The 23,884-nt window shown below is 27.8% G+C and overlaps 1 protein-coding gene across 1 annotated transcript in view; it reads right to left on the bottom strand.

Annotated features, from left to right (window-relative positions):
- Window positions 1-11,373: 11,373 nt before the first annotated feature.
- Window positions 11,374-23,884, bottom strand: part of LOC100215487 (thymidine phosphorylase) — a 45,764-nt gene continuing 33,253 nt past the window's right edge. Inside the window, exons 3-7 of the mRNA XM_065812323.1 lie at window positions 20,553-20,725; window positions 17,295-17,550; window positions 16,831-16,938; window positions 12,758-12,904; window positions 11,374-12,557 (exon numbers count right to left, since the gene is read on the bottom strand). Coding sequence (XP_065668395.1) covers window positions 12,058-12,557; window positions 12,758-12,904; window positions 16,831-16,938; window positions 17,295-17,550; window positions 20,553-20,725 — 1,184 coding nt within the window. The 3' untranslated portion in view covers window positions 11,374-12,057. The remainder of the gene's footprint in view (window positions 12,558-12,757; window positions 12,905-16,830; window positions 16,939-17,294; window positions 17,551-20,552; window positions 20,726-23,884) is intronic.

The raw sequence follows: 23,884 nt of genomic DNA, 5'->3' as shown, positions 1-23,884 counted from the left end.
TCAGCACATATTGTCGGTAAAGTACGACATACCATCTTTGCAGTTCGATTTTGGAGCTTCATATATCTAACTTTTAAAAAATTCCTAACTCGACCACCGCGGTGAACAGACGTAATTCTAACAGCTCAAAAAAGAAAGGAAAAATAATTAAATCAAAAAAAATTAAAAATAGCTACTACTTTATCCGAAATAAAAAATATGTTCATTCAGCGCAAAAAAGAAATACGGACATTATTTAAAGAGCAAGAAAAAGTATTCGTGGACTTACTTAGCGATAACTTAAAAATAATCAATACACGCCTAGACGATATTGAAACAAAATCATTGGATTGCAATAAAAGAATACACTTACTAGAAAATGATATAAAAAACTTAAAAGAAAGCTTAATCGATCAAAAGGTGAAAGCTGCTAATGATTCTAAAGAATTTAAAAGCCCATATAATATTACAATTTTAAACGAAAAATGCAGAATCTCCGAAGATAGGTCGAGGCGTAGTAACCTAAGAATAGACGGAATTCCTGAAAATATCAATGTAACTTGGGATGAAACTGAACAAAAAGTTCAGAATTTATTATGTGTAAATTTAGGAGTAAAAGGAGTCGAAATTGAAAAAGCGCATCGAGTTGGATTTAAAAAAGAAGCCCGATCCCGAATAATTACATTGAAGTTGTTAAGGTTTAAAGATAAGTCAAACATTCTAAAAGAAACAAGAAAACTCAAAGGTCTGAATATTTACGGGAATGAAGATTTCTCTCAAGAGACGGCAAGAAAACGTAGGAAGTTATTTTCAGAAGCGAAAGAAAGATAATTAAATGGAGAAAATGTAATTGTCAGGTTTGACAAACTTATTATTACAAAAAATGTTTATAATAATTCAAAATGATTTAGCTAGAAATCTAATCATTTTTAATCTTAATTTTAAATATTATAATTATGAAAATGGCTAACAAATCAAACGTAACATATTTTTTAGTAATTTTTAATAAACAAAAGACACTTCTTTTGAATAATGATAACGATCCAGATGTAATCTTTTTTGAGGACGTCATAATCATACTCTAACTATTTTGATATTGAGGAAGTATCTAACCTCATGAATGCGTCACAAATGTTATTTTCAACTCTAACTTTAAACATTCGTAGTATGAATAAAAACTTTGAAAGTTTTAAATCAATGCTCGAAAAAATATAAACTCTGAGTTTACGGTAATATGCTTAATAGAAACATGGTGCAGAAATGAAAAAAATAATTTTTAAACTCCACGTTATAAGGCAATCCACTAAACTCGAGGTGGCAGCATTGGTGGTGGTGTATGCATTTTTGTTCATGACTCAATTCATTTTCAAAAAATAGAAATTTTAAGTATTCCAAACGCGGACTTTTAATTTCTAACTATCGAATTATTAAACCACAATAATAAAAAAAAAACGTTTTAATAACTGCTTTGTATAGACCGCCATGCGGAAATAAGAAATACTTAAAATGCTACTGAAAAAAAGTAAAACACAAACAAATTTACATCACGGGAGACTATAACCTAAATATTCTTATTGTTAAAACTGAAAGCGATGTAAAACGTTTCTCAAACACTCTATTTCAGTACAGCATTATTCCCTTAATTAACAAACTTAATCGCGTAACTCTTCAAACCGAATTTCTCAACATGCAACATCCAAAGCGAAATCATAAAAATTTCGCAACATCCAAAGCGAAATCATAAAAATTTCGCAACATCCAAAGCGAAATCATAAAAAAGCGGTACAAGCGACCACTTTCCCATTTTTTTATTCGGATTTTTTTAAAAAAGGAAAAAAAAGAAAAGTACCAAGGGAAGTAAAAAGGCAGATTAATGAATTTAATATTGGGGCGTTTAGAAATTATTTACTCAAAGTAAACTGGAAACAACTCAAAAATTGCAAAGATGCTAATATAGTTTATGATTTTTTTTACAATGAGTTCGTTAATGCTTACAATTAAGCGTTTCCGATGAAAGAAATAAAAATTAAGCTTAAAAGCCTGCAAAGTCCCTGGATTACAAAAGGGCTTATTAAATCTTCAAAGAAAAAACAAAGACTATTTGAAAAATTCTTAAAAAATAAAACTTATGAAAACGAAAAAAAATATAAAATTTACAAAAACCTGTTTAAAAACCTGAAAAGAAAAGTTGAAAAAAATTATTTCTCAAAATCACTTCAAAATAATATTGGTAATAACAAAAAAACTTGGAATATAATAAAGGAAGTGATATGAAAAAATAAACAAGATCATGGTTATACTTTACCAAAATATGTATACACTGAAGATGAAAGAACAGTAATTAATGAGCGAAAAGTTATTGCAGAGAGTTTTAATAATTTTTTTATAAACGTCGGTTAAAACCAAGCAAATAAAATAACTCCCGGAAATAAAATTTTAAATCATATATGAAAGAAGAAGACTGTGTAATGGATGAGCTTGAAGTATCTCCTGATGAACTTATGAACGGTTTATCTTTTAATATGTTAAAACCAAACAAAAGCTCAGGTCTTGATGACATTAGCCCTAGGGTTATTAAAGAAGTTTTTGATATTATTGAAAACCTCTTACTAATTATTTTTAATCTTTCATTTAATAATGGAATTTTTCCTGACCTTTTAAAACTAGTTAGAGTAGTTCCAATTTTTAAAGATATTTCTAAATTATCTAATTATAGACCTATTTCAATACTTCCATGTTTTTCTAAAATTCTAGAGAGAATAACGCATAATAGGATATGCAATTATTTTATAAAACATAAATTGCTTAATAATAATCAGTACGGTTTTAAAAAAGGGCACTCGACATGCAGTAATTAAATTAGTGCAGTAATTAAATTAAACATGCAGTAATTAAATGCATGCATAATTAAATGCATGCATAATTAAATGCATAATTAAATGCATAATTAAATGCATAATTAAATGCATGCATAAATGCATTAAATGCATAATTAAATGCATTAAATTAAACATGCAGTAATTAAATTAGTTAAAGAAATTTTAAACGGATTTAAAAACAACCAATATACTCTTGGGGTTTTTATTGACTTCTCAAAGGCCTTCGATAATGTGGACCATAATATTCTTCCTTACAAACTCAGAAATTATGGAGTCAAAAATAATAACTATTAATGGTTTTTTTCCTATCTTAATAATCGCAAGCAATGTGTATCTTATGACAAAACCTGTACTAAGCTAGAAAACATTTCTTGCGGAGTTCCATAGGAATCTATTCAGGGCCTTTATTATTTATTATCTATATAAACGATATTTACTTATCTTCTAGTGTATTAAATTTCAATCTTTTTGCTGACGACACTCAGGTTTTTTATACCCATTCAAACATAGAGTCAATCTTTATCACTATGAATCGTGAGCTTGACAACCTCAATGAATGGTTAAAAGCCAACAAACTATTTCTAAACAAAACTAAAAGCAAATATATTTTTTTTTCTAAATCTTCCAAATCTGAAACTTTGCCCCTAAAACTCCTAAATATTTCAATAGAAAAAACTAACTTACAACAAAGCATTCATTGCATAACTATCAGGTACCAAAAACCTCATTAAAACAATCTAATTTCTCAATACCATGCCGAGGGCCACATTTGTGGAATTCATTCCTTCCAATTGAAAGTAAAACTATAATTAAAATTATATATATATATATATATATATATATATATACATATATATATACATATATATATATATATATATATATATATATATATATATATATATATATATATATATATATATATATATATATATATATAAATATATATATATATATATATATATATATAAATATATATATATATACATATATATATATATATATATATATATATATATATATATATATATATATATATATATATATATATATATATATATATATATATATATATTTACGTGCATAAAAATATTTTTTTTAATATATAAAAAATGTAAAATGTTTATTTAAAAGTATTTATATTATTTTACTAATATTGTAAAATTTTATGATAGATTTGTGATAGTGTAAACGATACAAAGGGGCTAGATGATAAGACTTTTATCTTCTGCCTGTTTCGTTCATATCTTAACCCAAAATATTTTGTAAATAACTTATTATGAAAATAATGAAAAATTAAATTAAAAAACTTTGAGAAATTTCCTTTAGAGAACCAGACAGTTTTGTTTTTCGAAGTTTGGTGTTGTAATGCAGCTTGAATCATGCAGTGGTCTGAAAAAATCAGATCTTTGACCTTAAGATTCTAAAGCAGATTGTCGTCAATGCGATTAATTAAAAGGTCAAGTAGATTAGCAGTACCGGTAATTGAAGATATGCAAATTGGAGTATGAATCCGTTGTATCATATTAGAGGTTTTCAGATCATCAGTAAGTCGCGAGTCTATAGTTATTAAACTGTTGCCTAGACAGTTAAAATCACCACACAATGAAACTTCATAAGAAATAGTTTGAAGTTCTTCCAAGAGCTCGCGCAACTCTGAAAAAAAAATTCCAATTGGAATAATAGGATTTGATCTATAAATTGCGATGATGATATATACACTATTAACTAAATTTGTTTTTATGACTATGCGTTCGTAGGAATGACTTGTTGATGACAGTAACTAAGGTTCGATATTTAGGTAGTCTTGGTAAACGAATATATATATACAGTATCGGACAAAACGAGTGCAACCAAATAATGCTAATTTAGTTTCTTTATATAAAAGTGCTGCATTTTTTCAATTTAGAGAAATAACTATGTAACTGTTTAGAGACAAAGTTCTTCAAGTTTTATTCATCACAAAGTTCAATATTTGTACACAAAAATTTATAAACTAATCAAAAGTATTAAAAAAAGTTGATTTCCTTCTGGACAAAACAAGTGCAACTCAACAAAATGTTGACCAAGCTGTATTTCGCTATCAATATTTCATGGCGAATCCTTTGTTGTCGATCACAGCTTTGCATCTTCGAGGCATAGATTGGATCAGGTGATCAATGAAACTTTGTGGAATCGCTGCCCAGGCCTTTTGGATTTGTTCAAACAGTTGATCCTTATTACGAACACCTTCACGATTAATTCTGTGGTTGACGATCTCCCACAGGTTCTCGATAAGGTTGAGATCCGGAGATTGAGGCGGCCAATCCATCACCGATAGGTGGTTGTCTTGAACCACTGCTTGACTACCCTTGCAGTGTGTTTCGGATCGTTGTCTTGCTGAAAAACCAATTTTATTGGCATATTCCATTCATCATGAGGTAACATAACATCTTTCAGGATATTTTTATACATGAAACGGTCCATTATTCCATCGTTTCAATGTATTGGACCTAGACCGTTAGTAGAAAAATACCCCCAGACCATCACATTGCCTCCACCATGCTTCACGGTCTAATGGCAGTAACGTAAATCGAGGCGTTTTCCAGCCGGTCGACGTACACGGCAAATGCCATCGCTCCCAATGATGTTGAACTTCGATTCATCACTGAACAGGACAGTTCGCCATTTTTTCACATTCCAGTCAATATGAGATGTAGCAAACTGGAGTATTTTCTTCTGGTTTTTTAGTGAAATCAGCGGTTTCTTTGCAAGGCGTCGAGAAAACAATCCGGCTTCAACAGCACGTCGTCTGATTGTTCGGTCCGATACAGGCAGCTCTATTTGCTTTTGTATCTTGACTGATGATATCCAGGGATCCTTCTTGACGGATCTGATGATCATAGAATCCTCTCTAGAAGTGGTGGAACGCGGTCTTCCACCTTTGTTATCTGCTGCTAACTTCCCCGTAGAACGATATTTGGAACATAGTCTTGATACGGTCCATTTTTTCACGCGATATTTATCACAAATACTTTTTTGAGACATTCCACTTACGTAATCGCCAATAATTTTCTTTCTAAGTTCCAATCCAAGACTGTCGGGAGCCATTTTTGCACTTGAAGTCATAAAAACAATAAAAATAAATAATCACGCTTCTCAAGGCTTACCGTGTTACATTTAATTTGTGATGATACAATAATGCTCTGTGGAATACAACGTCTTGGTTGGATGTGGACTGTATTGATGTAATAAAACACTTGTTGTATTTTACTTCTTGTATTAATGTTCTTCGATAAAACACTTTGATAATACTCACTTCGATAAACTGTCTTGATAATACTGACTGATTGACTTCCATACACTGACTGAATTACATGTCGATTTACATGTCTCTTATATAGTAAAATGAACTTGTGTGAACCTGTTCTAGAAGACTCTAGATGCTTCTGGATACTTCCTTTAATTATTAAAAAACTTCTGTGACATTGACACGGACCAGACTTAAGAAAATGAAACAAACCAAAAAAGTTGCACTTGTTTTTTCCGCTGCAAAATGGCACTTGTCAACGAAATTCTGCCTGTGTGCTGTCACCTGTCAGCTGATTGCTCATGTCATGGCATGCTATGACTACAGACTCCTGAACTGTTTGCTGTGGTAGTATAGTTCGTTTCGTTTTTAAGACATGTAAAATTAGGAACACTTTTTAGCATTGTTCGATGTTGGTTGCAAATGTTTTGTCCAATACTGTATGTATATATACATATATATATATTCGTTTATATAAATGTATATATATATATATATATATATATATATATATATATATATATATATATATATATATATATATACATATATATATACATATATATATACATATATATATATATACATATATATATATATATATATATATATATATATATATATATATATATATATATATATATATATATATATATATATATATATATACATATATATATACATATATATATATATATATATATACATATATATATACATATATATATATATATATATATATATATATATATATATATATATATATATATATACATATATATATATATATATATATATATATATATATATATATATATATATATATATATATATATATATATATATATATATATATATATATATATATATATATATATATATATATATATATATATATTGATCGTTTATGCATAAATGCAAGGGGGCTACAATTTTTAAATTATTGAAATCTAAAACCTTTTAGATTTTTTTTTACATATTACCATATGCTATGAAACGTGAATATTTTTTTTTTAGAAAAATAAATATATTAGATGGATAAAGTGTGTTAAAATATTAAAATAAAAGTGCTAAAATATAATAAGACATTAAAAACAATCAGACTTTCATTATTTGAATGACGCCATTTAAAGTTCAGACAATATAACTATAATAATTATTTATAATTAGGTGGTTTTAAGGGCAACCCATGAGTCCTTAGAAATCGGAGGGAAAGAAAAAGATGGATGTTTTCTATCAAATCTGGAATAACTAACCAAGAGGCAATTATTCTGGTCTATTTGTATGCTGGATTGCAATAAACTACTATTAAGACATATAACTGTTAGATTACATGCTCCAACTCAAAGGATTGTTTTACTGGCCCTATTACAAAGGCTCTATCTAAAATTATTTGCATAAAAAGAATTGAAATATTTGAACCTATATAATAGCTGAAGTCTTTGATTGAACATCCTGAAAAAATTCCCAAAACAATGTTGACAGATGCAATGCTTTGTTATAAGTTGGTGCAACGTTTATTTACAGACCAAATTGACATAAACTTTTCTAAAGCAAAGTGTAAAAATATTTGCCATACTAGATGGCTTGCCACAACAGATGGATTGCCATAGCAGAAGCTTAATTTTTTTTCCGTACGAGTGAGACCACGTTTACTGATGACGTTTTTTAAAAGTTTCATTTAACCGTTAAATGGCTAGCACAAGTATATTTTCATATGTAATATAAAATAAATGTGATTTTGATGGCTATGTCACAAAGTAACAATGTTGTGACTGCTGAGAAGACAAGATAAGGAAAATTTTGAGAAGACAAGATAAGGAAAAAAGATTTTTCTTTTAGTTTTGCCAGTTTTAATAGGAGATTATGAAAATTGATTAGTACATATATACATAGGAGCATCAAATATAGCATTTCTTAGATTAAACAATTTAAGATTTTGATTACTTCTTCCTGCATTAGTTTTACTTTTAACTTCATCTTTAGTAGAACCAGGAGCAGGAGCAGGAGCAGGTTGAATTGTTTATCCACCTTTATCGGGGCCTTTAGCTCTTTCAGAATGATCTGTAGATTTTGCTATTTTTAGTTGACATTGTGCTGAGTTTTCTTCAATTGCAGGAGCAATTAATTTAAATACAACTATTTTTAACATGAGAACACCAGGTTTAACATTTGATAAACTTATTTGTATGATCTGTGTTAATAACAGTATTCTCGTTCCTACTTACTTTTAAAATCCTTCATCAGTAACGATTTCAAGCTTCTGATTAAAGTCTATAAAGTTTATGTTCAACCTATCATAAAGTTTTTTACCTCTGTGTGGAATCCCCATCTTTTAAAAGATATAAGTTGGTTAGAAAAAGTTCAGAAATCCTTTACTAGAAGTGTATGTAAAAGATGTCGTGTTCCATATAAAGATTATTCTTCAAGACTCAATATCTTCAATCTAGAATCTCTTAAATGTCATAGAATAAAATTTGATCTTGTAATGACCAATAAAATTATACATAACTTTGTCGATCTACCTTTTTCTGAGTTTTTTACATTTGCTCCTTCTCACCATCCTACAAGACGCCACGCCTAAAAACTTTATTCTTATTTTAATAAGAAATACAAAAAGTATTTCTTAATAAAATAAGAAATACTTTTTGTGTTTCTTATTTTAAAATGCAAATAAATAAAAAATAAAAAATAAGATCCATTTTGAATTTATGGTGTGGCAATGTTTAGAATTTCCTTATCTTGTCTTCTCAGCAGTCAAAACATTGTTACTTTGTGACATGGCTATCAACATCACATTTGTTTTATATTAGATATGAAAATATACTTGTGCTACCCATTTGACGATTAAATTAAACTTTTAAAAAAGGTCACAAGTAAGCGTGTGCATTTAAACAATGAAAGTTTGTTTTAAATTTGTATGTCATTATATTTTAGCACTTTTATTTTAATCTTTTAACACAATTTATCCCACGAATATATTTATTTTTCTAAAAAAAAATATTCAGGTTTCATAGCATATGGTAATATGTAAAAAAAATTTAAAAAGTTTTAGATTTTCATAATTTAAAAATTGTAACCCCCATTGCATTTATGCATAAATGATAAATTTTACCTTTCCAAAAACTGCAATCCCGCATAGATAAAAATTATTTTTCTTGAAATTTTTTTTCCCAAAGTCATTATTCACATTTAGTGATACCACAAAAATTATCCGCCTAATTAAAAATCAAAAACTTTCAAAGTATGATGTACTTTAATATATTATATATTTATACATACATATTGCTCATATTGGAGTATATCAAACTATTTAGTTTTTAGTTACTCTTTTAAGTTATTCTGAAAAAATAAACTGGATAACTACATATTGCATTGTTAAGCAACAACAAAATATTTTATCAGATCAAGCATTCTTCTTATAAAAGTTCTTCGTATAAAAAAAGTTTTTCATACAAAAATCATATTTTTGGACAGTTTGTGAAAGTTATTTTCATTACAAAGTATATAAAATTGATTTTAATTACTACCACCACTAAAAAATATCATATATTAAAATCATTAAAAATATCATACATTAATATTTTAAAAATATAAATTAAGACACAAGTATATGAAAGAATTTTATTGAATCACCAAGGTGTTTATAAACAATATTGGTATAATTATTATTTGTTTTGTTTTGAGTCTAATGTTAAAATTTTGACATTGATTACATAATTATACATCACTTAATATAAATTTTTTTTATATTGACAATAAAACATTATTTTTTCAGAAAATATACCCAAGAGATTTCTTTTTCATGAGCTATTATGCTCACAGGCCTACAAATTGTAGGCCTGCGAGCATGATAGCTTGTAGTACAAGAGATTAAAGTCACAGAGATCACAGAGAGCAAGCTACAATAGATTATAGCTCTGGTATACACTTGAGTATTGGTAATGTAGATTTTGAGAGCTTGGATACTGAAGTACCTCTACATCAGGTACTTCCACTTTCTCAACCAGCCTTTTCCCAAATACTGTTTCCTAAAAAACCTCCATCTTCTCTACCAGATAATTCATCAGATGTAGCTGCCTTTTTTTCAAGCAACGAAGAAGCAAATATTAGACAAGAATTGAGTCTGCTCTACCTTATAGAACAACCAATAGACTATTAAATTTGTTAAGAAGGCATCTGTGTTTCACTAAAAAATCCGTTATATCTACATCATAACTCTTACAGATAGAGTCGTTAAGCGTGAAATTCCTCCAGATTATTACTACCATTTTGGAATCAGTGCATAATAATACAATTACTTTACGAAACAAATGATATTTTGGATGGCAGTACCCTTGAAATATTAATAAACATTGACGTAGTTAGCATTAGCAGTAGCAATCAAGCTAGCTCATGTCAATGTAGGGGAAGGTGAGTAGTTTGAATTTACCTCTGCGTATAAAAGGTCATAAATTTTTGAAAAATGTTATTTATTTCAAGGATTTATGATCCTGGACCAATATGACGCAGCAGTTAGAACAAATACATCCTTTAGATGCATTTACTTTTCTTTATAACAATCTTATACTTAAATTTAGTATTTAATTCTCAGATTTTTCAGTGTTTAGGGGTAATCCTATTAAGGGATGGGTTCAGACATAATCAGGGCTAACCCTAAATAAAATGATTTATAAATTATATGTCATTCTGAAAGTCTAGATTTTAAATTTGTTTGGAAATAAATTTGCCCTTTTACACAAAAATTATTTAAAAGTCTTCACAAATTATGTATACTATTGCAGTTTTATTATCACCAATTATTGCTTTCAAAATAATTCTAATTATCATAATAAATTATTATAAAATATATATACTTTATAATAAATTTACCCAAATCAACGTCTCATCAATCTTCAAAGATTAATGAGACGTTGCTTTTGGAGAAAAAAGTTCAAAAACTATTAATGAAATATGGGTTAAGATTTAAGTAAATTAGTTTATCGGGTTTTTGTAATGTTAGTAACTTTTTGTTAATTTTTCAATATTTTTATTTTACTATTTTACAAGTAAAAAATGATAAAATATAATATTTTCTTTTCTTATAATACAAAATTTTATAAAAAAATAATACTTTAAAGTCTTGGTTATTTTACATTAACACTATATGTATATATTAATAAGTAAAAAATACAACAAAATAATATAGGTATATATTAAAAATTAAAGAAATTAATTCTTTATTTAGGAAATTAATACTTTATTTAAGAAATTAATACTTTATGTATATATTAAAAAGTAAAAGATACAACAAAATAATACATGTTAAAAATTAAAGAAATACATCAAATAATATAGGTGTAAATTAAAAATATAAAAAATACAACAAAATAAAAATAATAAACGCATATATATTAAAAAAAAAAAAAAAAAAAGATACAATGATATATACTGATCAAAAAGTAAAAAATTTAACAAAACAAAATAGTATGCGAATATAGCAAATATATGTCAGAAAGTGAAAGTAAAAATAAGAAACCTATATATAAAAAGGACAACTAAATAATAGTAATAATAAAAAAAAATAGAGTAAAGTAAATAATATAAGTATATGTAATAAAAACTGAACTATATTTTACTAATTATAACAAAACAGCAGACAAAACAATCAACATAAAAAAATAACCAACATAACAGAACTAAGAATATAACAAAACAACTTAAAAATAAATAGCACAAACAAAACGATGAATATCTTTAAGTATAACTGAAACAAAAACTTAACAGAACAACATAAAAGAATGTAACAGAGAAGTTATGCTTAAAAATTTAGGTGTTTTAAAATTGATATCATTAATATTATAGATAATAACGATTCATAAAATATAATAAATCATTAATATGTAATAAATTGTTATTATATTTTTAAAATTACTTAATAATACTGTGTATTTTTGATTTTATTTTGTCAGTAAAATTTTCACTAGTTACACTTAAAGCAGATTCTAGCTTTAAAATTAATTCTTCAGATAGTTTTTTGTCGACGTGGTAAACTGTTGCCCAGGTCTCACCTTCTTGAATCAAATTGCCGACCTTTTTAAATAACTGAATGCCAGTATTATGAGTTACAATATCACTGGGTTTTAGACGACCTGCTCCAAGAACTCCTGATACTTCTGCACATTTCAAGGGATCAATACCAATAACTGTACCAGATTTAGAAGATTTTATATCTGTGGTATGATTAGATATAGGTAACACTGTCTCTGGAGATTTACAAATTGCTTTGGATGTTTCTTCATCTACTCCTTGAGCAACAAGCATTAGTCTGAACACTTCTAAAGCTCTTCCACTAGATATAGAATGTATAACTTGAGATAAAGCTTCTTCAGGGGTAGCCGCTAGGCCTTGCTGTAACAGCAATTCCCGACCTGAATATTTAAAACGAATTTTCTTAATTTTTCTCTTGACTATTCGAAACATTAAACATAAACATTATCATTTATATTATTATGTTAATTAGAAGTTTAAACTTTGTAGGCATTAGTTAATAGTAAGTATAGCATATAATAAAATTATACTAATGAAAAAAATTAAGCTAAAATTAATTTTCACCAGCTTACTTATTTACCTTGTGCAATAACTAGATCTAAAACATCAGATGGCCCTTTTCCTTGAAGACAGTGTACAGACTCAAGAACTTCCAATGAATTTCCTATCATCATGCCTAAAGGCTCCTCCATACTTGTAATAAGAGCAGTTGTTTTCATGCCAACACCTAAAAAAATTTGTGATTACGTTTTTTTAACCAATAATAACTTATATTATTGATTTACATTATTAATAATAATAATTTAGAGTCAATATGATAAAATACATATATGTTCTTTACTTCCAGAGATAATAAACTTCAGAGTACTTCCTTGAGACATCAGTTTTCTATAGGAAAAGAACTTACAACATCTAGCAACCTGGAATTTATTACTTTTTACATTGAGTCCCAGTTCCCAATTACACAATAAGAACGCTTTGCAAAGATGTATTTTCCGATTGTGCTTATTATTTTTAACACATTTTATTTATAAGAAAATAAGTAGTGTTGTGGATAATTTTCTTTTTATGATTGGTTCTAAATGTTTTTCAGCAAAAAAAATTCATCAGGGATAATTTATATTCCCGTTTTTTCTGTTGAACCCTACAAACCAAGACACAGCCAACTTAAAAGGCAAAGTCACCAGGACTTGTTAAAAAGGTATTTTTTGTGGTGCACTGGTATGTGAAATTGTGGAAATTTTTCTTTTATTTAAAATTATATAGTTTTATAAAAAAAAATTACTGTAAACAAACGATCTTCTCATATCTCAGATTGTAAATATTAACTTCAACAAACAACAAACTCAGTTATTTACTGCAAACAACTAGCGCAATACTGTTGACATTCTTATATTAAGGAATGGCAACCCTTTCACTGAGTCCTCTTCTTTACGCCTTATTGAACTAACGTTTACTACTGACTTTTCATGGAAACCATATATACAATCGATTGCTGAATTAGCATCTGCTAAGGTTGCTTCTTTTTATCATGCTCACTATTTCTTACTCCTGATTCCATTCTCTACCTTTACAAATCTCTTATTTGTCCCTGTATGGAATACTGTTGTCATATTTGAGCTGATTCTTCTAATGATGCTCATTCTCTTCTAGACAAGGTCTAAATATGTATTGTAAACATAGTTGGACCCACTCTATATGCTAAGCTTGAGCTTCTTTTCCGTCGTCATAAAATTGCACCTCTTTTTTTTTTCTACAAATACTATCATGGACGCTGCTCAAAGGAGTTATCATCTCTAGTTCTATCAACTAAAACTCATTCTTCATTCGTGTTTGACTTGTCATCCAGCAAAGTCTCATTCGTTTACTGTATACCTGCATGGTCTAAAAACTTTTATTCATCTAGTTTTTTTCCCCGCACTTTAACTCTTTGGAACTCTCTCCCATCTTCATGTTTTCCTGATTCATACAACCTTCAACTTTTCAAGTCTTCTGTCAACCGCTTCTTTGCTCTGTAACTTTATTCTTTTTTTTTAAAAACTTAATAGTGGCTGCTTGCAGCCTTGCTGGGAGTGAATCAAAATAATAATAATAATAAAAAAAATTAACACAGTGCAAGATGAAAATTGTAAATTACCTTGCATCACATTAAATCTCAACAATCACACTTTCCAACTGAATTAAGTAAAAAATGCTTTAGACTATATTCACAATGATTCATTCTCAATATTTTAAAACAAAAAATACATTCAATTGAACCAAAATTAGTGTGGGTAGAAATGATGTATAGAAATGCTGTAGGTGAGTAGGCATACTACATTGAAATATGTTTCCAACACGTTTTGTTTTCAATGCTTTTCAAACTGTTGTTTCAAAAGATGTTGAAAAACATGTTTTAAAAAAAAACATGTTTTGTGCTGCTGCATGGCATTTATTTACTATGCATCACCAGAATGTCATCAAAATTGAAGCAGCGTACAAAGAACTAAGTATAAGGCAAGCTAACATATGGAGAATGATGAGAGACACAAGCTTTTCTTTAGAAATAAAAAAAGTCAGCACTAATGCTTTGTTATCAGAATCTTTTTCTATGTCTCCAAATAATATCAGCTTTCTAAAATGATCTTCCTCTTTTGAATACATCTTCTTTATCTGTACCATAATGCTCAGCAAGAGCACAGATCTTCTCTGCACAATGCAAATCAAGCTTCTTCTCTGCTTCACGTAACTTTAGTGGATCAAAAACTACAAACTTTAGTTGAAATTCAAGCTGATCAAATGTACCTTGGATTTCAATTTTGAAAGCAAATACAAATTTTTTATATGTACTTGTTTTCAAACGCTTCCCATATGAAGAATCCTTAACCCACACTTCCAGATGAGGTGAACCAATGTCTGCAAATTGTGCATATGTGCCCAACAGTTTGTAATGAAAAACATTATCGGCCATTAGGTAACAGTTTTCTACAAGAAATTGTGAATATTTACGAAGAACATCCTGTAACACCAGTTAGTCCTAGTTTAACAAGATGGGCAGCTCATGAAAAAGCATGCAAGGCTGTCTATAATGATTATTAACAATTATTAAGAGCTTTTTTGTTAAGTCTGAAAGACGTGATGTTGAGACCATTGGTTTATTTGCTGCTCTTGTCTTAAAAGAGATTTTGGCAACATTATTCTAGCTTTGTGATGTGTTTTCAACTCTCTCCCTCAAATGTCACATTACAGAAAATCCATGACTTTTTGTGCCTGTCATATGAGAAAGCTTATGTTGGCATTCAAGATGCTGCTAATCTTCGCAACAAAAACATTTTCATATGGGAAGCGTTTGAAAAAAAGTACATATAAAAAATTTGTATTTGCTTTCAAAATTGAAATCCAAGGTACATTTGATCAGCTTGGATTTCAGCTAAAGTTTGTAGTTTTTGATCCACTAAAGTTACGTGAAGCAGAGAAGAAGCTTGATTTGCATTGTGCAGAGAAGATCTGTGCTCTTGCCGAGCATTATGGTACAGATAAAGAAGACGTATTTAAAAGAGAAAGATCTTTTTAGAAAGCTGATATTATTACAGATGTTAAAATGGTAGAATGATGTGGAGCTATGGAAATAGTGTTTCAAAAGCATAAAAGCTAAACAGAAAGTATTGATTTAAAAATGGTAAAAGAAATGGATCAAAAAGAAATTAATATTCTACAAAAGACATGCCACAACTACACATCGACAAAGTTATAGCGCAACAGCATTCATGATAATGTATTGGAAGAAATTTATCTAAGCTGTTTAAAGTTATATCACTTGTAAAACTATTTTAATTGTGTAGAAATATTTTTTAACTTGTGTAGAACGATTTTTTTTTAGAAACATTAAATATTTTATATTTTTCTTAAATATAAAAATGACGCTAAGTTATCAAAGAAGGCTTGGGAGTTAAAATATGCAAATTTAAACCCAGTTGTTAAATAGAAAATAACCAAACTGTAAATTATGCATAAACAAAAAGTATCAAATTCTATTCTTGAAAATTCTTAATCAAATAAACAAAAACAGTAAAATAATATTTAAATGCAGGCAAACAAATTCTTTCTCTTCCAATTTGACATAGGTGATTAGCCAGTTTTTATGATTCTTTTCTATTTTATTTTGACGTCAGAACTCATTCTATTGCTTTATTTGTTTTTTGAATTTTTAAACAGCTTTTTCTTGATTTAAAAAATAGATATGGCTGATAATTGCCAATAGACATGAAACTTTAAATTCCATCACGAAGTTGCATTTTTTTGTATAATTAAATATTAAATATGAACACTTGAAAATAAAAATAAGGAAATAAAGAAAACAAAAATTAAAAAATGAAAGAAATATAATTATAGAAAAACAAACTCTATCAAGAAATATTAAAATTAGTCATTCAAATTATCAATGTGGAGGTTTTTAAAAACTATGAAATTTAATGAATTTTGGCAAATAAGTTTTAATTTTTATGTTGTTTCAAAGCTTTGGTAGCAAAAGTGTCATTTGGATGTTTTTTACCATAAAAGTCTCTTTCACATATTATTAAAATACTATTTTTAAAATAACACATAATTGGGATAAAATAACAATAAGATATTGAATAAAAAGCATATGTAAAGTAAAAAAACTAAACTACAGACCGTTGCCAACAGCTACAAGAAGTTTGGCTAAATTTTCTGCATCTGTTGGAGTACATTGGAAACTACCACGTCCATATTTTACATCAAGAACAAGACTACTTAAACCCTCTATTATATAAAAAAAAAAAAGAAAGCTACTGAAACACTTTTTTTAAAAATTATTGTTGTATAACATTTCGTGAAAAAATTTTTTTATATAAATGATTATAATAGATTATTTAAGCAAACAGTACAATTTAAAACTATATAACTTAAGAAATACAAAAAGTGGAGTAGCAAAATATTTAAATAAAAACAATTTTAAAACAAAAATAATGTTAAAATAATTTTTTTTAACTTAATAAAAAATTTGCCTTCAAATAATATTTTGTCTTAAATTATATTTTTTTCTTTGTTTTAAATTGTATTTGCGATTGGTTTTAAATTATTTTAATATTAAATTTTTTTTTAAAGCATTCAAATACCTGCAGCTTTTTTTGAGATAATTGAACTGCATATCAGAGGTGCTGATGCAACTGTATTTGTAATATCGCGCAAACTATATAAAATTTTATCAGCTGGAACTAATGTGAGAGTTTGTCCAACAATGCAGCATCCCACATCTTTGACTATATCTTGAATTTTATCAGTTGTAATATTTACATTGAAGCCTGGTATCGACTCTAACTTATCTAATGTGCCACCAGTGAATCCTAGAGAACGCCCAGATATCATTGGTACCTAAAATGTATTTAGATTTTTACATAAAAAATTTATTAATAAATAAATCCAAAAGTTTTATGATCAGTAAAATTTTTTTAAACTTAGTATTTCATTAAATTTAATTTACTTTTACATAAGCAAAATTAAAACTTATTTCAAGATAAAGATAAAAACAAAATTTACGTCGAGATAAAGGTGAATATTAAAATTGATGTCAAAATAGAGATAAATATTAAAATTGATGTCAAGGCAGTATTAAAACTTATGTTGAGGCAGTACTTTCTTGACGCTTGTCGAAAAAGATACAATTTTAACAAAAACATTTCATTTAGAGATAATTGCCTTCATCAAATTTATCTTTATTTTAAAAATAAAGATGTTTATTTGTGCTTACCATCAAATCAAGTTAAAACTTGATTTAAGATGAGAAAATTTCATTATACTTGTATCAATTTATTTAGTAAGAATATTGCCTTAATTTATCTAACATAGAAGAATGTACTTTTATTTTGTGGAAGCAAGGTAATGATTTTAAATTTTGTAGAAGCAAGGTAATGACTTTTATTTTGTAGAAGCAAAGTAGTGACGTATATTTTGCGGGGACAAAGTAATGACTATTATTTTGCAGAGGCAAAGTAATGACTTTTACTTTGTAGAAGCAAGAAAATAAATTTTATTTTGTAGAAGCATTTATTTTATGAACTTTATTTTGTAAATGTTGAGAAGTAAGTAGTGAAATAAAATCTAAGAAAACCAAAAGTAGAAGACTGATTATAAGTGTTGCTATTCACCAGGATAAAAATATCAACATTATCATAATAATGCAGTGGTGTACACTAGCGGTCGCCCGATGGCAAATGCCACCTGAATCTTCCGAAGGGCTACTGGAAATAATATTTTAATGCAGTTTTAGACTCGATTTTTTTCTTCATTATTATTATTTCAATAATTCTATAAGCAAACGACCACCCCCTTCTGCGTACGTACGCATTATTTATAATTTAAATATTATCTTGTTGTAACAATCTAAGAGAAATGATAAAAACCAAGTGACGTAATTAAAAAAAATAATACATAAAAAGTTTGCTTTTATTTAACGCCTTTTTGCCATCAATCAAATTACGTTGCAAAAAATAAAAAACATTAATTTGAACAATTATCGCTCGATTTTTTTCTCTCTCCTTATTATTCATAATGTAATCCTCATTAAATATAAAAAGCAGTTGTGACAGTCAGAAAAAAAAAATTTCATGTTTTAAAAAAAATCGAGTTTAGGAGAGATAGTCAAGACTTTACTGTATGAGAATTACGCAAAATGCGAACTTTGTTAAAAAATGGTGATGGACGACTGAAAACATTGGTGGACGATCGAGTTTAGCTAAATTATTACTCTCAGTCGCCCGCCAGGCGACCGACCAAAATCCAAGTGTACACCACTGTAATGGTATACAGCAAAAAACATGAGCTTTGTTTAGGTTATTACTTATAAGCCACTATGAGCCCAACATTGTTGCAGAGGAGAAACCACATTTAAGATTATCTGCCTAATCTAAGCAATCAAAACCTGATGACTTTTTATTAAGAATAGAATATATATTTGTGTCATCAACAAATACTTTAGAAGTAAGATTGCACATTTGAGGCAACTTTACTCTAAAGTGTTATTACATTAGCTAATGTCACTTTAGAGGTAAGATTGTCACTAGAGGTAAGGTTGTCACTTTATAGATTAGAAGGTCTTTCAAATAGATGAGAAACAATATGGAACCAAAATTTTTAAAGATTTAAACAAACAGAATAAATTCAACTATTTACAAAGTTGAAATTATTAATTTAAAAATGTTTAACACGCAGAACTAATTCCAGAAGACCTTTATAATTATTTTCTATCTAGTAAAAATTAAGGTCATTTTTTTATTCACTTTTATAATGAAGTATAACTTATACCAGAAGTGTAACATGCTAAACTTGATTATAATTTATTATAATTATAACATTGCAATATCAATGAATTCAATTTGTTTTATATCAAATTTAGTCATTTAAAATAAAAATTATCAATTGTTATTTTGAAATTACAAAAAATTCATCTGCAATAAAGTGTCAATATGAAAATATGTTCTTTTAAGTTTAGATTGTCTAAATAAAAAAATAAATGCATTAAAAGCTATGTGCACATTTAATTACACATTAAATTGCAAATTGAATTGTGAATTGAATTGCAAAATGCACATCCTTTTTTAAATTAACTTTGACTTGAATTGTTGCTTCTAAAGTGGTTATACTGAATTTTTTTTTTTAACAAAAAGTTTTTTTTATAAAGATTAAAAAAAAAAAAACTAGTTTGTTACTTGTAAATACAAAGATATCTTTATAGCTTTACCAAAACAATATAGCAAATGTAAATTTATAGTCATATAATATACAACTTAGCAAAAAGAAAACAATAAAGCCAATAATTTTTAAAATTCACTAGAAAAAAACAAAGTTATTTCTAGTGGATTTTAAAAGTACATCACACATAATATATGAATCTAATTGCTACAGTATTCAATGGATACTCACATCTTCTATGCTACAATATTATTGCTTTCTTAAAATACACATTTAGAAAAAAAGCAATAATAACTTTAAAAATAAAGAAAAACATAATTGAATTAAATTTTGAATAAATACTGTTAGGCTAATTTTTTACAATTTGATTCAAGACAGACTGTTTAAGCCCTTCTATAAAAATTATATTAAAATTTTTAAATTCGTTGAATTTTTTAGGGAAAATTTATATTTAAGGTAAAGACGAAGAGAGATCAACAACTTTATTTATTAATCAAATTATTTAACTTAATTTAATAAACTTATTCCAAAAATTGATTGTTAACCTTCAATAAATAAATAATTTACAAACAATGCATAATGATAAAGAGTTGGATAAATAAAAAACTATTAAAGAGGCTTATAGAGTTGAACAACCCAACCGTTTTAGCCAATAAAAACAAACATGTAATAATTATATCATATACCTTTAACCCACATGCAGCCAGGGCTGGAGCTAATATCAAGCTTACTTTGTCTCCAACACCTCCTGTAGAGTGTTTATCAACAACTAAATGTTTCCATTCATCTGGCCAACTAAGCACTTCACCAGAACCAGTCATGATAGATGTTAATGCAATGGTTTCTTCAATAGTCATTCCTAAACATATTTAACTATATACAAACATATAACAAATTGCAGCTGTCACATGTATGTTTATAAATAACAAAAATGCTTCTTGTATCCATACTTTAACTAAAATTTAACTTTTCATATACTGTTACTTTTACAAGATCCAGAACTGTCAAAAACATTAGGTATTTTTTGCATTTACTTCTAATGTTTTTTAGCACTTTCTAAGTTTTCACTAATTGAATACATGACAAACTTGTTGATACATATTTAATAATATAAAATAAGAATGCTGACTAACTGTATGATAATTTAATGCATTTTTTATATCACTTGCAACATAGATTCTCATCTCATTCTTTTGTTTAAAAAATAGTAATTGAAGAGTTGAAAAGAGCCAACTGTTGGTTGCTTGAAATAATTCTTACAAAGAGGTGCATTGGCTCATATCTAGCTACTAGAAAATATCAGTTTTTCATTTTAACACAATCAATAGGAAGATTTATGAATTTGTTTTATCCACACACAAGTGAGTAGTTTTGTAACTAATCCTTCTTTTTTTTTCAAAATAAAACTAATTATATGGTTAACTATCGGGTGGAGACGGAAAAATCCAGTCAATTTTAAATTGAGACATCTAAAAGAAGTTTAAATGGTGAAGTTAAAGGAATTTGATGTGCAAAGAAGTTGGTTAAAATAATGGTGGATAATGGTGGTTAAAAGTATGTGCATAATTGAGAAAAAGCAACCAAACATATAGCATGACAGATTTTTCACAACTTTCTGATCAACAATTTAACTATGAGAACAAAGATAAACCTGTCAATGATCAACTTAAATAAATTTGACAAGAAAAATTTGCATCCAAGTTCCTTGTGAGGCAAGAAATTTGTAGCTGTGGTATGCAGTCCTCTTGCTTTGTCACTTAGAAGACCTTGACTGCCTATCTCTACATCAATGAATGCCTCCAAAAAAGACTTTTGCTACTTATGAAAATTCACAAATACTGATGTCTCTTTTGGCCAGATCTTGCTGCTTCACATTATTCTAAAAATGTTCTACTGTGGTGCAAAGGTAATGATGTGAAAATTGTTCCTAAAGATGCGAATCCTCCAAATGGTCCTGAAGAGCACAAGATTAAAGATATTTGGACAAAAGTTAAAGGAGTTCTCTGTAAGACAAGTGGAGTAACAAAAAATAAAAAGGACTTTCAAAAATAGTGGATTAATGCCACCAAAAAGGTGAAAAAAAAAATCTGTAAAATGACGGCATCAACCCACAATAGTATTTGATCTTTTGCCAAACAGCCCATTAAAATTAAGTTGCAACCCTAATCCTAAACCCTAAACATATTTAATATAAAAAATTGAAATAAAAAGTATTTACAGTTTTAGAGAAATCTCAATTAAAAGTTGATTTTTCTGTGTCTACCTGATAACTTTTCATGAAATAGAACTTTTCTTTTCCCATAACAGAATGTCAGTAGCATGTTAGCCATATTTTTCTTTAATTTTACTTTAAAAGTAGTTTTTAGCTTTGAAACAAATAACTAAGAAAAAGCATGTATGGCTTCTTCTTAAAACTGCTTTTACTAGTATTTTTACTATTTTGCTTTTGTATTTATTAAACCAATAGAATTACAACATTTTTTATTTCAACATCTTCAATTTCAAAAAGGCTGCAAGCAACCACTATTAGAGTTGAAAGTTACTTGAAGAAAAAAGATAAAGCTTATAGAGCAAGATAAAGATTGACAGATGACTTAAAAGGTTGCAAATTATATGAATCAGGAAAACAAGATAAAGGAAGATAATTCCCAAGAACTGATGTTCAAGGAAAAAAAACTAAACAAATAAGAACTTTTGGAGGACTTAAAACAGTCACAGTAAAAGAATGAGACTTAATTAAATGACAAGTAACACAAGAATGAACTTTTAGTAGATGACACAAGAGATGTTAGCTCTTCAGAGCAGTACCCACTATGGTATTTATAAAAAAGAAAAAGTCAGAGTTAACCCTAAAAGATGAAGGGTAGATGACTCGTTAGTAAAATTATACAATTTTGCAGGGGTTGATAGCCGGGGCTTGAAAAAAGTTTATAATACTTTTTGTATTATAATTCTATATTTAAATTTACTATTTATTACATACTAGCATATATTTATATATTTTTAAACTCTAATTTACTTTCAACAAGAAAATTATAATACAAAATACTTTTTGTATTATCATTTTATAATTACATTTACTATTTATTACATACTGGCATATATTTATATATTTTTAAACTCTAATTTACTTTCAACAAGATTGCAAGCAACCACTATTAAGTTAATAGTTACTTTAAAATAGAGGGCAGGTTAAAATACTAGAAAATGGTTAGCTGAAGACTTTAAAAGTTGCGGGATGTATTAAAAATGAAAACACAAAGATAGGAAAAAGTTAAAAGGCTTTTTTGATGTGGAAGGACAAAAAACTGAGTTAATAAAAGTTTTTATAGCATGAAGGGACATATACAGTAAATAGATGCAACTTGTTGAATAAGAAGCTAAGTAAGAATGTGTTTTGATTTATCATAATGTGATGATAGCTGGTTTGAACATTGACCATAATAGTATTTGTAGAAAAAATAAAGAAATGCAACCTTACATTGGAGAGTAGTTCAAGCTTGACAGATAAAGCAGGTCTAACTACATTTACAATGTGCTTTTAGACTTTGTCTGAGAGTAAGAGGGTTGGTATTCATCAATATAGGAATGCCAACAATATTGCAATATCTTTTCGCAGTAAATAAATAACTTTTATTGCCTTAAAAAATTTAAATCTACAAGCCACTGCAAGCCTTTGGCTGTTACACAAGTGAATTCAGATTAAAAATCGGCACTTGTTCTAAGCAATCAAAAAGTGGAATTTTTTTGTCAAGACAAGAGTATATAGTTGAGTCCTTAGCTATTAGAGGTACTTTAGATATAAAATTTTCATGAAGATTGTTATTGCAGATAAGAAACATTACAGGAGCAAAGATAGAACTTTGTGGTACCCTTAAAGTTACTTGAAACAAAGTGGAGTGTGGCCTTCAATTTAATAATCTCAAAAACTTTATTTAAAGAAACTAATAACAGAGCAAAGACTTATCGTAGGATAGTTGAAGAGGTCAAAGTGTTTTCTAGGGTTTTGAAAGATTGG

This window comes from Hydra vulgaris, chromosome 12, assembly GCF_038396675.1.
Source record: "Hydra vulgaris chromosome 12, alternate assembly HydraT2T_AEP".
NCBI lineage: Eukaryota > Metazoa > Cnidaria > Hydrozoa > Anthoathecata > Hydridae > Hydra > Hydra vulgaris.
This window is presented reverse-complemented; position numbering and strand designations above follow the sequence as displayed.